The sequence below is a fragment of the Aptenodytes patagonicus genome, chromosome 2 (genome assembly GCF_965638725.1).
Source record: "Aptenodytes patagonicus chromosome 2, bAptPat1.pri.cur, whole genome shotgun sequence".
Lineage (NCBI taxonomy): Eukaryota > Metazoa > Chordata > Aves > Sphenisciformes > Spheniscidae > Aptenodytes > Aptenodytes patagonicus.
In genome coordinates this window covers 3985280-4000803 of record NC_134950.1, presented here as the reverse complement: position 1 = coordinate 4000803, position 15524 = coordinate 3985280, and the positions used below count along the sequence as shown (strand labels likewise).

At 44.7% G+C, this 15524-nt stretch overlaps 1 protein-coding gene across 12 annotated transcripts in view; it reads right to left on the bottom strand.

The window, feature by feature from the left end:
• Positions 1-1190: 1190 nt before the first annotated feature.
• Positions 1191-15524, bottom strand: part of PTK2 (protein tyrosine kinase 2) — a 226338-nt gene continuing 212004 nt past the window's right edge. For all 12 annotated transcript variants that reach the window (XM_076329035.1, XM_076329036.1, XM_076329037.1 and 9 more), the window contains 5 exons: positions 9039-9078; positions 8189-8295; positions 3972-4127; positions 3409-3489; positions 1191-2456 (listed from right to left, as the gene is read on the bottom strand). In XM_076329035.1, the coding sequence (XP_076185150.1) occupies positions 2244-2456; positions 3409-3489; positions 3972-4127; positions 8189-8295; positions 9039-9078 (597 nt within the window). In that variant the 3' untranslated portion in view covers positions 1191-2243. The remainder of the gene's footprint in view (positions 2457-3408; positions 3490-3971; positions 4128-8188; positions 8296-9038; positions 9079-15524) is intronic.

The following is a 15524-nucleotide window of genomic DNA, read 5'->3' as shown; positions in this document are numbered from 1 at the left end:
AGTTAAGGCTCCTAATTGTATTCATAGTGTATGGACAAAGGTGGAATCACAGTGCACATGGGCTGCGGTAACAGCTTGGCAGGTACAGGATGCGGTCACGGTTAGCAGAAGCGCTGTGACTTGCTTGGTACTGCAGGCAGGAGCTGCTTGTGCTGCAGTGTGTCCAGTTAGCGCTTTAGCAACAGTGCAGTTTCCAGTACCAGGTGAGTTAACCTGTTCAGGGGCAGCTAAAGGCCGTGGCACAGCAGGGATTGTGTGTGCATTTCACAGTGGAGGACAGTTGTTGAGCTGAAGAGTGGGGAAAAAGGCAGAAATTCCCAGCGGAAGGCCCTTGTTGGAGGCTAAAGCTGGGATACTGTTTATTCACGAGTAGGTATAATTTAAAAGCAGATTGAGTCTTGCAGTGCTAGGCACCAAGCTTAGGTTTGTAAGGTGTGTAAATTTTTTTGCCTTTCCAGAAAAAAGTTAAGGAGCATCTCTGGAAACTGCTTTGAAGGGTGGGTGTGGAAGATTGTAAAAGTATGTATTTCTAAAATGACTTCTGAACAGGACTTTTCCAGAGCAACTGAGCAAGGCAAGGGCTGTCTTTCTAATGTGTATTCTAAAATATTAAATGAAAATTATGCATTAGCAAAATGTTCTGGTGCGTAAGAAGGACTCTGAGGTTGTGTAGGAGGGGTTGTTCCACATCTAGACCAACAATGGATGCACTCTGCACTGTCCCATCTTCTTGCAACTCTGCAGCTCATTTGTTTTTTGAAAGATGCTGGCACCCATGGAGGAACGTAGTCTGTGCAACCCCCTGCTGCTGAGAGCTCTCCACTGAGCTTCCAAAATAGCTCCTGCAAACCATTCAACTGCTACATTCCCCCACCCCTTCTTAAAGAAACCTTCCCCTAGGAAAACTGATTTTAAAAGTCTAAAGGAATGTAAGGAGTGACACCAAGTAATTACAAGTCACTTAACAGAGATGATAACACTGACTTGTTCCTGTGCCCCACAGTTGCGGGGGGGGGAAGACTACTTAAATCTTGGATTTCCTCCTTGGATGCTTACTGTTGCTCCGTAAGTCCTGCATAAGTGAATTCTTAAAAGCTTGTGGATTAGGGTAGGGGGAAAAACTCCAAGCAGAGAAAACTCACAGTGGTTTCCTCTGCAGTACATGCACACACAAAAGAATATACCCAGAATTTCACCGGTAACACCTTTTTAATAGGTCAAAGTAACTGTACAGTTCATTATATTCTTCCTGAGAATAATTTATATCCCTCAACAGCAAAAAGGGAGTGTGTTTTTTATTTTAACAGAACAGATGGCATAACTGGAAAACCAAGGAAAATCTAATTACACTGCTCTACCGTAACTCCTCCCAGGCAAGACAGACAAAAGGATGGGTTAGTTAACTACAGTGGGTTTAAAATATTCAACATGGCTTTAATCTGTCTTTATAAATTATATAAAAAAATGGGGGACATGAATGGTTACAGAACTCCTCTAAATGCAGCTCTGAATTGCTCTGGTACAAAGCAGCATTTTTGCTTCCAAGGAAAACAACATTGCTACAAAAGAACTGGCACGTTATTCTGGTGGAAAAGATGAGAGTTTTCAGTTGTGTTCTACAGCTAGTTCCAAACAAATGCTTCACACATTCACATAAAAGTAAAAGGCAGGAAGATGAAGAGGGCTTTAGTTTTGTCTTGAAATGACTGAAGTCTTGAAAATATAGCTTTTTATTCTTTCTCTGTAAATCGTGATTAGCATATTGCGACGTAAGTGTTCTAATAAAAAAATTCCAGTCTGGATAGTTCATATACTGTGGGCAAGAATTCTCAGCCCTGAGGTTTCCCCGAATTCTTCACTTCACAATATCTTTCTCTGATCTGCTGCTCGGACAGTTCTGGCTCTGAGACTGTAACCCTGTGGCAGCTCTAGGCTAAGCGTGTCCCATGCGATGGTATAAAACCAAAGCGCGCTCCATAGCCGTGATTTCCCGAGGACTTCTGTACAAACTTCATTGTGTGATAATGCCACTTTCTGAATCCCAGACCAGCTTGGCTTTATGATAAAAACTTGGTTAAGCTTTTGTAATGAGAGAGAACCAACAGCTGTCAGTCAGGTCTGCTGAAGCAAGAGGCGCTGGAAAGCCAGGACTACACTGGGTTAATCCTCACTGCTGGTGGAAGGTGAAATAACATCCTTTCGCAAGCAGAATTCTTAGGCTGATGAAGCTCTTCCCTCAGTACTTAGTGTGGTCTGGACTGACTGATCATTTTCAGTCTGGCTTGATCAATAACATCCAGCAAGTTTTTGGCATCCACAGCCAGAGCGTGAGCAGCCGTCAGCATTTGCTTTTTGTACTCCTGCTGCAGGCTGGTCATGACATACTGCTGTGCCAGTTTCATCTTGTTAATGAGCTCGGCCAAGTCCGAGTTCAGCAGCTTCTGTGCCATCTCAATCTGGAACAAGAAGATTCAGTCAACTCTGTAAGTCGTTAGAAGCATTGCGCTCGTGACAGCGATACTACAGAGCAACGGCACTAGCCACCCTCAGCAGCCCCTGCCTGAGATTTCTGATTGAGGTTGGGGCCGTTTCTGTGGACCCCACGTGGAGCTGATGGAATTTTGGCACCTGCCACTCTACGCTGTGTGGAGATCAAGAGCAGCCTTGTCAGCTGCTGAGCCGCCCACATGTAAACAGCACCGAGACCCAAATCACTGGTAATGCATTTTAACCCAGGTCTAAGAATTCACACCTTTTTCTAGGTTTCCAGGTCCCTATTATCATCACCCTTTTTATTACTATTATTAAAGTAGCTCTAAAGCAGTAAAAAATAAAACGGGTCGAGAAGCCGGATACAGGTTACTTAACATAGCTAAAGTCAGGATGATTCTCCAAGATGGCACTTAAAGAACCATTCTCTGGCTTTCTCATTATCGCACTCATTCAAGGTTTTGGAGGAAAACAGTTTTACTCATGAACTTCACTGAAAGATCTCAGTCACTTCTCATCCAGAACTAGGTTATTACGGGACATCTCATCAAAACCTTCCAGCTGCACCAAGCTATGCTCAATTACCTGTTTAATGACTTTGCGTGCGAGCTGTAGTTTAATGAAGGATTAAACTTGCACTAAGAAGTGCCGTGTAAGCACTGCTAACAGTTTTTATGTCAACTTCACATGTGCGCATCGTATGCTCTTCAATTACATCCAGTTCGAGTGTCTTCACTTAAGTCAATACAAGCCTACGTCAACACAGCAATCAGATTCTAATAAAATTAATTTCATGAAGAATTATAACCCAAGAGTTCACACTGCTTAGTGAGCCAAATCATGTCCAGATAGCTGTCCTGGCTGGGGCTAACTTGAAACATAATAGACTGAGCATCAGGTGAGGGGAGCTCTACGTACCTCTCTGTGGGTGCTTGCAGGAAGCACAGGGAGGGTCTCATCTACTGTTGCCAGTAAGGTTCTTAATGCCAAACCAACCTCCTAAGAAAAAAAAATAAATTCAGAAAATAAAGTTTAACAACTTGCAGTGAATGGATGAGAGACTTGTAGCCGGAGTGCAGGAAGCAACCGATACACTTAATCCCTCATCTGGGTAAGAAGGGAGTTAGAACAGGGCTGAGGGACTTTGAAAACCCCACTTGCAATTCCATGTTTCACCATCAAAACAAAATGCCAAAGGGTTAATTAAAAAAAAAAGGTCTTTTTAAAAAGTGAAATGTAGAGAAGATAGTGCACAACTCGCTGCCCCTGGATAAGCACAGGCAAGCTGGGGAATAAAAGCACCGTTTCCCACAATACTGTTAACAGTATCCAATGCTCCAGCACTCTGACCACAAGTTACCCCCCCCTGCACACACAAAAAGCTTTTCTGATTCCAATGTTCCAGAAAGTTTCTCCTGCACCACTTGAAGACCTCATTCAGGAGATAACTAAAACACTGATTTTAGGAATCGCCTCCATACCTTCACCATGGGTACATACTCCTCTGGTGGAGCTGGCTGTATTTTACTGGACATTTCTATGACCGCTTTCACCAGCCCAGTTACATTCTCGTAGACTTTGTCATTGGAGCGGTCCAGGTTGGCCGTAGGAGGAGGGCTGATTTCCTGCGGCTGAATCTGGAAGCAGAGAGGGGTTGTTTAACCTCCTGTGCCCAGCAGATGGGGCTCAGCAACTTCCCAACCGCCAGGAAGGTCTCATATTTGCAACAGCCCCCCACCCGGTCCCGCTGGGTCCCCTGTCCTGACTGAGCATGCTCGCTCCTGGATCTGAAGGAAGTTTCCTTTAGTTCTTCTGACTGAACCTGATCTGTGAAATGACACTGGGGAATTTTTACCAGGATTTCCCTGAAGAGCTTCCAGTACTTCCCACAACAGAGAAGAAAATAATTTGAGGAACGAGGAGTACAGAGTACTTGACATGTCTAAGTGGTTCACTACTGATGGACAAGTTCCACTGCTAAGGCAACAGGTTTCAGGTCCCTCGTTCCAGAAAGTTGTTTTGTGCTCCAAAACAATGTCAGAATACACAGTTAACATACTGATACGGTAAAGAGAGAATATTATTGTTTTGTTAGTGAAAATTCACAGCAGATGAACAAAAATGGTGTCACCAGTACAGGTGGGAAACACCAAATGTTTTCATACAGTTTGTTTCCAATAGATCAGAAAAAAAACAATAGGATAAAAATCCTGTAGTCCTTACTCAAGCAAAACTTCCACTGAGTCAGATCTGTCCAGAGTTAAATCCCAAGACAGACCGAAATAATCCTGGGTCAGAAAAGAAACAACCTTTGAAAACTTCCTCTGTAAGATCCCCAGTATCTCTGCTCCTGAACTGTAAAACTACAAGCATCCCAGTTCCCCGCAGCTCTTCACTGCTACGGGATGCGCAAGCAACCACTCAGTGGGAGCAGAAGGTTAAAAAATTGCTTATTTCCTACTGGTTGCGCAGCGGCTGTCCACCCTGGTGATCTGAGATGGCTCATGGCGTTTCAGCCCACCACACTGGGTTACTACTGGTTCTTACAACTGGTCCTAGCTACAGAGATGTTTCACTGGAAGCACCTGAGATACTACCCCGATGAAACTATAAAATACTTGGATGAAACTTTGCCTAAGGAAGGAGTGCAGGATTTAGCGCATGGTGATTCCATTTTTTTGCGTTTCACCAAGTGGGTACTGACAACTATTACAGAGATTCAATCTAGTGTATTGATCAGAAAATACCTTAGGAAAAAGAACATTGTCATTGCCTCAATCACCAGTGAAAAGCTGTGATTCTAATTGGTTTCAGCAACTGAGAAGTTAAACAGTCATCTGGCAAAGTCGCATGCAAAGACATTTTGGAATAGGGCACGTACACACACGCTCACGCACTGCTTACCCTCCATGGCTATGGTTGAGCAGAATGTGGGGGAAGGTTAAAGAAATTTACCAAAAGAAGGGAAAAAAGAAAAACAATATTAATAAAACTCAGCAGGAAAAAAACCAAACCAAAACCAAAACATGTGTAGCAATAAGAGACCAGTTAAAAAGCCTGCAACAAAAATGCATCCTCAACAGTATCGGCAGTCACTCATGTTAGCTCTTGGTCCATCTGTTATGGAAGCACCGTGTGCTGACGACCTGCTGTGCACCCGCGTAGGAAGTGGAAGTATTTGCCATGCACCCATGCTTACTTTTTACTAAACACATGGGGAAGAGATCATGCAAAGCTTGACAGGAGCAAGCCAGTCTGGCGAGCAGCAAAGTGGTGAATGGAGTAGAGGGCCTCTGCAACGGTGGGAAACAACGTGTCCTGTGCAACCCTGGTCCCTTTACACAAACAATCAATAGATTTAAGCAAATGTTGTATTTGTCTTTCGGAAACTTTTTTTTTCCTTTAGCAAAGTCATGATAGGAAATACACAGTTATCTAACCGTGCAGCTCCTGTTTGCGATGACTAATTGCAGTCGTCATTAAGAACTACCAAGAACCCATTTTAGATGGATTATACCCAACCCACTTAATTCCTACAGCCAGGCCCTAACATTTCAAAAGTACGGACATCTGCGTTTCTTAACACTCAGGGTTTTTTTGTTTATACCCAACATCAACACCATTGCTCTGCAGACTATGACGTCAGGAATTTCTTTGTGTGGACTGGCTGACTTTGCCTCAGCAAGTAACACAAACCCATGTATTTCCTGGTGCATGCCCTAAAGGCTCCTGAGGGCAAGCAGTTCAAATCCTCTTATTTCAATTTGCATTCTGCAGAAAAGGGAGACTGAAATGGGAGTCTAAAATGGGTGTACAGAAAAGGGAGTCTGAAATGAACCCCAGAAGCATCTTCAGTTTAGGACTGCAGACATTAACAAAGCTATACGCTCTTAAAAAATGATGGGATGTTTTCTTGAAGAAGCATAAACCAATCCAATTTCAAGAAACTCTTGACAGAAAAAACAAAATCAGCCCTTCTTTTCTACTGAAGAAGCTATTTAGTACACGAATCTTGTTCACTTGTTATTACTGATGACTTTGCTCAGGTTGGTTTGCTGTCAAAAGGATGTATTTCAGAAAACATTTTTCACGTTCCAGTATCAGCATTTAGAAATGAAATTTTAGAGAAGCCAAGTTTACTAACACATCTGTTACTGCTTTTTGACATTTTCTGAGGCTTGGCAGCTCCAAAAGCACTGGCATCAGTTTATAATAAATAATCCCGCTCAAATCCACCACTGCTGTCTATTTACGCTGATTCTTAAACATTCCAATAATCTCAGAACAAGAGACCAAGAGTGAGACAGGCAGGCAGTGGCTGAGATCCATTTGTGCTTAACATACTGCTTTCATGGCAAATTTTGAATTTCAGGGTCAGGTGAACTCGATTTTTTCTGTATTTTCTTAAACCACCTAAAAGAAATGTCGCTTATCACAATAGCTGTGTCTACCACAACATGGATTCCCATTCTTTACTACAGGCTTGGCAGGGCTTAGAGTAGCAGGACGTTCTCCCTCCGTGAGGAGCTGTACTATTAGCACTAGCTGTTGTATTACAGTAGGGATTGCCCCAGTGTATTTGCAGAAGCCTGTGCTCTAATGCAGACCCCATCCTTCTCCTCTTGGGAAATAGATGGAGCACAAATACGTCACCTCCCTGGGTGCTACCGATGGCATCAACTGACAGAATGGGAGCAGCAGCAGGAGTGATCCTGCTTTAACGCTCTGGTCAGTAATACTGCCGTCTGACCAACAACCTTTGTGGAGGGGTATTTGTCTAGCTGCAAAGGTTGTGAAATAATAAAACGGTGATGTGTATAGATCAGCTGCATTTCTGTTCAAGTATTACTGATGGAGAATTCCCAACCGCTCTTCTATCTAGCTGCTGGAAACCGCTAGCATCAGAAAAAGCTCCACTGGTTCCCCTTGGGAAGCCCTGAGGTCACTCAGGTTTCTGTTTCCTGAAGATTAGAAAGGTAAAGGAGTCCCAAAGGAAGGGAACAACACCTAGAGGCATGATTTTAAAACTGACATACTACAGAGCAGTTCCATTGACACCAACTACATCAGGGGAGAGGACACTGTTTCACAGCACCCTGCAGCTTCTCTCTGCTAGAAAACCGTAAAGTTTCATTTTTGGCTTTATTGCCTATTTACTGGAGATGAAACAACACATTAGAAAGTATCTCGATCACAGGTCAGACAGCCCATTTCCCCTCTCCCCTTGTTCCTCAGAGCTAGCAGGGTTTTAGGAGTCTTGGTGCTGCAGCAAGAGCTTTTTGGAGCACCACAGTTCAGACATGACTCACTTCTCTGTGACCGAGGACAGGAGACTTTGGTACTACCTGACTAACTGGGAACCCTGGGTGTGCTCCTTCCTGCCTAACAAAGCTGCTGAGCAGGGAGGCTGAGTCCATACGGGAGATCTCATATGGTCTTCAAACTAGAAATAAGCTCACCTGGGAAAGGTTCTAGGTGAGGAACATGCTGAATCACAGTAATGGAGGATATGAGCCTACCAGTTAACGCCCCACTTCCCTGGAGAGCTGCCAGTGCATGTTTGCCCCATGACAACATTTGCTTGGGATGTTTAGTCGCTTTTGCTTTCCACTGTCTCTACTGCAGGAACAGCAAACTACCTCAGAGCGGTAACGTTTCATTTTCTGAAGCGTATTTCATGTGACACTGAGCAATGTACCTTCACGCCTTCGTTGTAGCTGTCCACAGGGCTGTTCAGGCTTGCAAGGCTGCCCAAATGGCTGGGGGCTCCAGGGCGGGGAGGTTTCTTTGGTGGAGCTGCATGATCTGGTTAACAAAACAATTTGCATTTTAGAGGACCAACACATCAGATGTACCTGCATAATTTTGGTCTGTCAACACTACAAAGGCTACACGTGCTTTACTGTACCAGCAGAGGAGATGTACATCTTAACATGTCTTACAGTAAATCTACTGTTTGTAGGAGCTACACTTTAATCTGTATTTCTACAGAAGAACTGCAGACAGAAAAGGTTGTGGAAATCATCAAGTTTTCCTGCTATTATGAGAACGTGGCTGTTTCAGTAAGATACTTCGAAAATCCCTTTGTGGGGCAACTGCTACTCATCTCAGTACAACTACCCCAGACAGACCTGAGAGGCACTCACCCCTTCGTACCACAGCCGAGTGCCACACATGCTGCGTGTGTCTGGGAAAACTGGACTACTTCATGGCAGAAATCCTGGGTGTGATTCACTTTGAGAAACCTAAATTTAGGTGTCTACTTCTGTTTTACATGTCTGAACTCCACATACGGTGAAGTCCTACACCGTGACTCAGCTTCCTCTATAGACACTTCCTGCCTGTTGATGAAACACTTTCTTGGCTTTGCTGACTACTTCTCTGGGGACTGCACGGGGAATTTAAACACATAGTGCACCGAAACACCTACGTGTAGTTATCTGGCATTGAATCCACCCCTTGTATGGGCAAAACCCTTTGTTCACTACTGCTGCTAGAAGACTTGTAATCAAGGATTCAAGATGACAGTATATGAATTTACTGCTTACCTGGTTTACCCACAGGCTGATATATGTGCTGGTTACCAGCCTATAAAATAAAATATACATTTAGACTAGTTATTACAGTGCTCTCAACTTTCATCAGCACAATCTCAAACGCTGAGAGTAGCCAGTTCTCAGCACATTTCCCAACAGTTAAAAATACACCCCTATTCACCATCACTAGCTAAGCTCCTAACTACAGGTATCTTATGCAGTAAGAAAAGAATTTTCATTTATTTTGTATCGCTCAACAGCCTTGGCATCTACATTACAGTTTATCCTTCATTATTAATAAAATGTGGTGGTATATTCACAATCATTTTTAGTCTGTATTCAGAGATCAAACTGTAGAAGTCACGGTGGTGAAGAAATGGCCGTGCAACTATTAGAAGACTAAGGTATTTCTGCACTACTGAATGGTTTCCATAATGGGAACAGATTTCTAAGCTGGTTTACTTTTTGGTTTTGTTGCAAAGCTCTTAGTCAAGGTCAATTTGCTTATTCATCTGGAAGTATTTAATAATAGATTGAAGTGACTTTCCTTGGTAATTATATTCATACAACCTTCATGCCAACCTCAGTCGCTGAGGTGAGCAGCTCCGGTGCTGGCACAATCGTCAGCGGAGCGCTCTAGCGCAGTGCACAGGGGGATTTCCTGAACTGGGGAAACCTCAGGGGAATCAAGAAACCCACCAGGAGCCCGCAGCTCGCGCCACAGCGGCTGAGGAGACCTGGTGCCAGGAGCAACAGCAGCCAAGCCCCCACAGGTATAAAAGAAATCCCTGGGGAGCGCTAGCAACCAGGGTGGGCAAACAGGGTGTCATGTGGCAGTTCATGCGACAGGGTGTGCTGGAAAGGCGTGCAGGAAGGGCACTGTAACTGCCGGCTCGACCAGGGAGCAATGGTATCCACCCGGCAGAAAGCCACGGCCTCTCTAAGCTCTGCACCCACCATGACTGACGCAGCTGCCCAGACAGAGCTCCAGTGGGAACACGCTGCCACCCAGGTGTCAGGCTGCAGGGTGTGCCCTGCTCTTACACCAGTACCAGACGGCAGCAGTGAGCACACCTGTGGGAGGTGCGCCCAGGGAGAGGAACTCCTCTGCTTAGTGACAGAGCTCCGGGAGGAGGTGAGTAGGTTGAGGAGGATCAGGGAGAGCGAGAGAGAGATAGACTCCTGGAACCGCACCCTATCATCCCTGGGACAGACCTGTCAGGCAGACAGGATGCATGACATGGAGGACTCCCTATCCTCTCCCCACCTGGCAGAACGTGGTGACTTAAGGGATAGGGGGCAATGGCGACAAGTTCCTGCCTGGCGCAGCAGGCGCGTCTCCTCTGTGACTCCTCCACCTTCACAGATGCCCTTGCATAATAGGTACGAGGCTCTGCAAGTGGAACTGAACAATAATGAGGATGATGGTTCATCTAGCTTGGAGGTGTCGCCAAGGTTAAGTCGGCCCATGCCCTGCATCAACACCACTTCCATAAAGAAAAGACGACGGGTCACTGTCATAGGAGACTCTTCTGCAGGGAACAGAAGGCCCAATATGCCGACCGGACCCACTTCTTAGGGAAGTCTGCTGCCTCCCTGGGACCTGGGTTAAAGATGGGAAGAGAAAGCTTCCTATCCTGGTACAGCCCTCGGGTTATTATCCATTATTGATTTTTCAGGTAGGCAGTGATGAAGTTGCAACAAGAAGTCCAAGGGTGATTAAGAGAGACTTCAGGGCCTTGGGATGACCGGTTAAGGGATCAGGAGCACAACTAGTGTTCCCCTCTATCCTTCCAGTTGCAGGGAATGATGAGGGAAGAAACAGGAAGACCCAGCAGATCAATACCTGGCTCCGTGACTGGTGTCACCAGCAGAATTTTGGGGTTTTTGATCATGGGTTGGTCTACACGACACCAGGCCTGCTGGCGACAGACGGGGTATCCCTGTCTCAAAGGGGGAAAAGGATCTTTGCACAGGAGTTAGCAGGGCTCATGGAAAGAGCTTTAAACTAGATTTGAAGGGGGAAAGGGATAAAACCAGGCTCGCTAGAGATAAGCCTGGGGGTTTGAGGGATGGTGTGCTAGCGAGGTCCTTCAGTCTGCTCCACGATGTGCTGAGTACACTGGAGTACATTTGAAATATCCCTGTACTAATGCATGCAGCATGAGGAATAAACAAGAGGAGCTAGAAGCTTTGGCCCGGTCCCAGAGCTATGACATCATTGGCATAAGCGAAACCAGGTGGGATGAGTCCTGGGACTGGCGTGCTGTGATGGACGGTTCTAGGCTCTTCAGGAGGGATAGGCATGGCAGGCGAGGCAGGGGGGTGGCGCTGTATGTAAGGGAGGGGTTGGATTGTGTGGTGCTTGCAGTTGGCGACGACATGGTTGAGAGCCTCTGGGTAAGGATGAAGGGAAAACAAATAAAGGGGATGGTGTCGTGGGAGTCTACTCAGCCAGGTGTGAGACCTCCCAGCCAGCCAGGATGACGACACCGATGAATTATTCTACAAGGAATTAAGGGATATCTCTAGATCAACTGCCCTTGTCCTTATGGGTGATTTTAACTTCCCAGACGTCAACTGGGAATATCACACAGCAGACGCAGGTCCAGGAAATTTCTGAAGCACATTGAAGATAACTTCTTGGTGCAGGTACTAAGGGAGTCGACTGGGAAAAGTGCCCTCCTAGATTTGTTGTTTGTAAACAGAGAGGGACTCGTGGGCGAAGTGGTGTTTGGTGGCTGTCTCGGTCACAGTGACCACAAAGTAGATGAGTTTCAAATCGCTGGCGACAGGAGAAAAACCTGCCAGCAAAACTTCAACCCTGGATATGGGGAGAGCAGCCTTCAGGCTGCTGAAGGAGCTAGTTAGTAAGGTCTCCTGGGAATCTGCTTTTGAAGGTACTGGGGTCCGTGAATGCTGGTCACTTTTTAAGAGCCATCTTAAAGAGCAGGCAATTCCAAAGTGTCGGAAGTCAAGCAAGCGGGGCAGAAGGCCGGCTTGACTGAGCAAGGATCTTCTTCTAGAACTTAGGTGGAAAAGGGAGGTGTATGGACATTGAAAGCAAGGACAGGTGACATGGGAGGACTACAGCGAGCAGCCCCGTGGAAAGAGATCTGGGGGTCTGGGTTAATGGTGAGTTGAATATGAGTCAACAGTGCGCCCTGGCAGCCAAAAGGGCCAACCGTGTCCTGGGGTGCATCAAGCACAGCGTAGCTAGCCGGTCAAGGGAGGTGATTGTCCCATGCTACACGTCACTGGTGCAGCCCCACCTTGAGTACTGTGTGCAGTTTTTGGCACCTCAATATAAGAAGGACATCAAACTACTAGAGTGTGTCCAGAGGAGGGCGACCAAGATGGTGAAAGGTCTCGAGGGCAAGACTTAGGAGGAGCGGCTGAGGTCACTTGGTCTGTTCAGCTTGGAGAAGAGAAGGCTGAGGGGTGACCTCATCGCAGTCTACAGCTTCCTCAAGGGGGGCAGCGGAGGGGGAGGTGCTGATCTCCTCTCTCTGGTGACCAGTGATAGGACACGAGGAGATGGAATGAAGCTGCGTCAGGGGAAGTTCAGACTGGACATTAGGAAAAAGTTCTTCACCGAGAGGGTGGTCAGTCACTGGAACAGGCTCCCCAGGGAAGTGGTCACGGCACCAAGCCTGTCAGAGTTCAGGGAGCATCGGGCGACGCTCTTAGTCACATGGTTTAGTTTTAGGCAGTCCTGCAAGGAGTAGGGAGTTGGACTCGATGATACTTATGGGTCCCTTTCAACTTGAGATACTCTATCGTTCTATGAAAGATGAAAATCTGTTTGGTCACAGCCAAATTAATACTTTACACAAAACTTGCAGTTGTCGTGTCATAAAAAGCATTACAATCCCAACAGAATCACATTTTATGCAAGCATATCCAAATGAAGGAGTTTCCATTAGTAAAACACTGAAGGCAGTTAGAATTTAATAGGTCTAGTACTGAAACATCTCAAAAAGGCATTTATTTATAAAATAAAGACCACTTTCTGCAAAGTCAGAATACTTCTTTGCGTTAGACCTCAGGAAGCTGCTTTTTCAACACTTTGAAGATGACATTCAGACTGCTTAGGATTCACTTTTAATGGTATGAAAACACAGTATTTGCTTCAATTCACCTTCAGCTCTGGATAATGCTATCATAAATCACCATCTAAGAATGTTAATTCATTAACTTTCTTTTCTGACCTTTTAAGCAACTGTTTTTGAATGTCTCACATTCTCTGTCTTCAGAAAAACACCCAGGTAACAGGGACAATAGCAGTACACTTGCTATTCCTTAGCTTCTAACTCCACCATCACCTCATTTCAGTGCTAGACGATGGTGATGATACCAAGCAGCTTGCCCAACAGCACGCAGAAAGTCTGCAGGAGATCCTCCAAACTGAACCGAGAAGCTCATGCCTTGCAACCAACTCATTAACAAACTCGAAGGATACTCACGATTGTAGTTCAGCATTTATTCAAAGCTTCCGCCTGGCATTTTTAGAAATTCATGTTATGGTTTTAAAATTACAGACGGATCTGACAATGGCTCCTATGGCTAAGGTTGCCTAGCACTTCAGGAGGCCTGCTTTCAGCTGCTCAAAAATTTTTCAAATTTTAACTGTATGAAATGAAAATTCCCACACTAACTCTACTTCAAGCTCATTTCTATCAGTTTGCTATGGAAAACTGTGTCAAGAAGCACAACTTCCAGAAAGTAAGGTCGCATAAAAGTGTATTGCATAGGGAGAAATCTGAAGTTCTTCCAAGTTTCATAGATGATATTCTATCAACTTAATACTTTAGAGCAGAAATGTGATGGCTAGAAATAAAGGAGCATATTCACCCTGCCTACTCCATTTTTGGAAAAAAAAAAAAAAAAAATCAGATTCCACTTTCAGGAACCAGGAGTAGAAATCAAAGATCCAAAGCCCTGAAACTCTTCTGCTGTCACCACAAACCTCTGAAACCCACTGGCCGATCATCTCACACACTGTCATACGGCTGCCCTCTGTAGTTAGAAAAAACATCTGCTTTCTGCCAGCACCATCAGTCATGTCATTAACTTTGATTTGTGTTGTTAACCTAACTATTTCAAATCTGATAACCCTGGGCAAAAAGAAAGGGGGGAAGAGAGGAAGGAGAGTAAAGTTCCACTAAAGCAGTTCTTGCATTTTGACTTCCAGAAAATTGCTTATTAAAAGTGTATGTCAAAAGAATGTGCCCAAAGTTATACAGCCACGTGCTTATCAGTTCGGAACTACTAAAATGCATGTGATAACTTTTCATTTGTACCACCACATCAAAGAACAGGATCATGTATTACTCCTTCTCTCTCCCAGTGTCCCTGAACTGCGCAGATGCTGCTGCTCTGAGCAGGAATCAGAGCTGCTGTGCTTTCTGCTCCCATTCCAACTACCACAACGACTACTCAAATAAAAAGCCACTTTGTGAGGAAGATGTAAATGACACCACAGTGAACTGGATTCTGTCCTCACCACTGACACAGAAATCTCTGTGTTACACTGGACAAGATTTAATCGTAGTTCTCCTAGAAATGACTACTGCCTATTTCTCATCCTCTAGATGAGAAATTAAGATTGACTCACGGAAGCATTAGACATTTCCCACTGCAAATGAAGTCAGTCAGAGTTACGTTCTGAATGTATTAAGAACTATAAAAATGCAAAATCAAATTCTGGAACTAGAAATGCAGTTACCACAAATTAGAGTCTCTTTTAAAACTCATTTTGTCAAGGATCACTAAGTGTTTTCTTCACACTCTTTCAAATGGGGTGTGAAATTGTACTATCTCATTTGGGAACACAGGACTTCCCCTACAAGCAGTTTGGGATCTGGGTGTTGTATTTTTTATTCTAACACCAGGCAGTCATGCTGAAATCAAGCAGCAGTCAGAGAAAACAGCTGGCTGCAAGAAGCTGTACTTTAAACCCATTGCCACTAACAGCCACCTGAATCAAACCTCTGACATGACTTCAAAATCTCCAGGTTATCTCAAAGCATCTTCACGAGTAGCACAAAATGCAGTGATACTTTACTTGCTCTTATATAAAGATGCAACAACAGCACAGACATAACAGTAACTAATAGTCTTCTCCAATTTCACGGAAAAAAATCTTAGCAGCTTCCAGACCCGAATGTCTCTGGAGACCACGCTGCAGTGTGTCATTAATATACTCATTCATGATTGTACTTTGGCTGCAAATGCAGGAAGAGTCCCCTAAATTCTTAGGTAGTGAAGAAATACTGAAGCCAAACTAGGACTTTACAATCGCATCCCAAACGAACTAGGAAAGTGAATTTAAAATATTAACTTAAGTATTTTAAAGGTGATCCCTGGGGACAAGCAGCAGATGAAGCATCAGGTTTCCATCATTAACAGTCCCTAGCCTAACCCCTCCTTTCGATCAGTACGATTCAGAGATTCCAATGGCAATTAAACAATTGGAGACATTTTTAGTTAAACAGA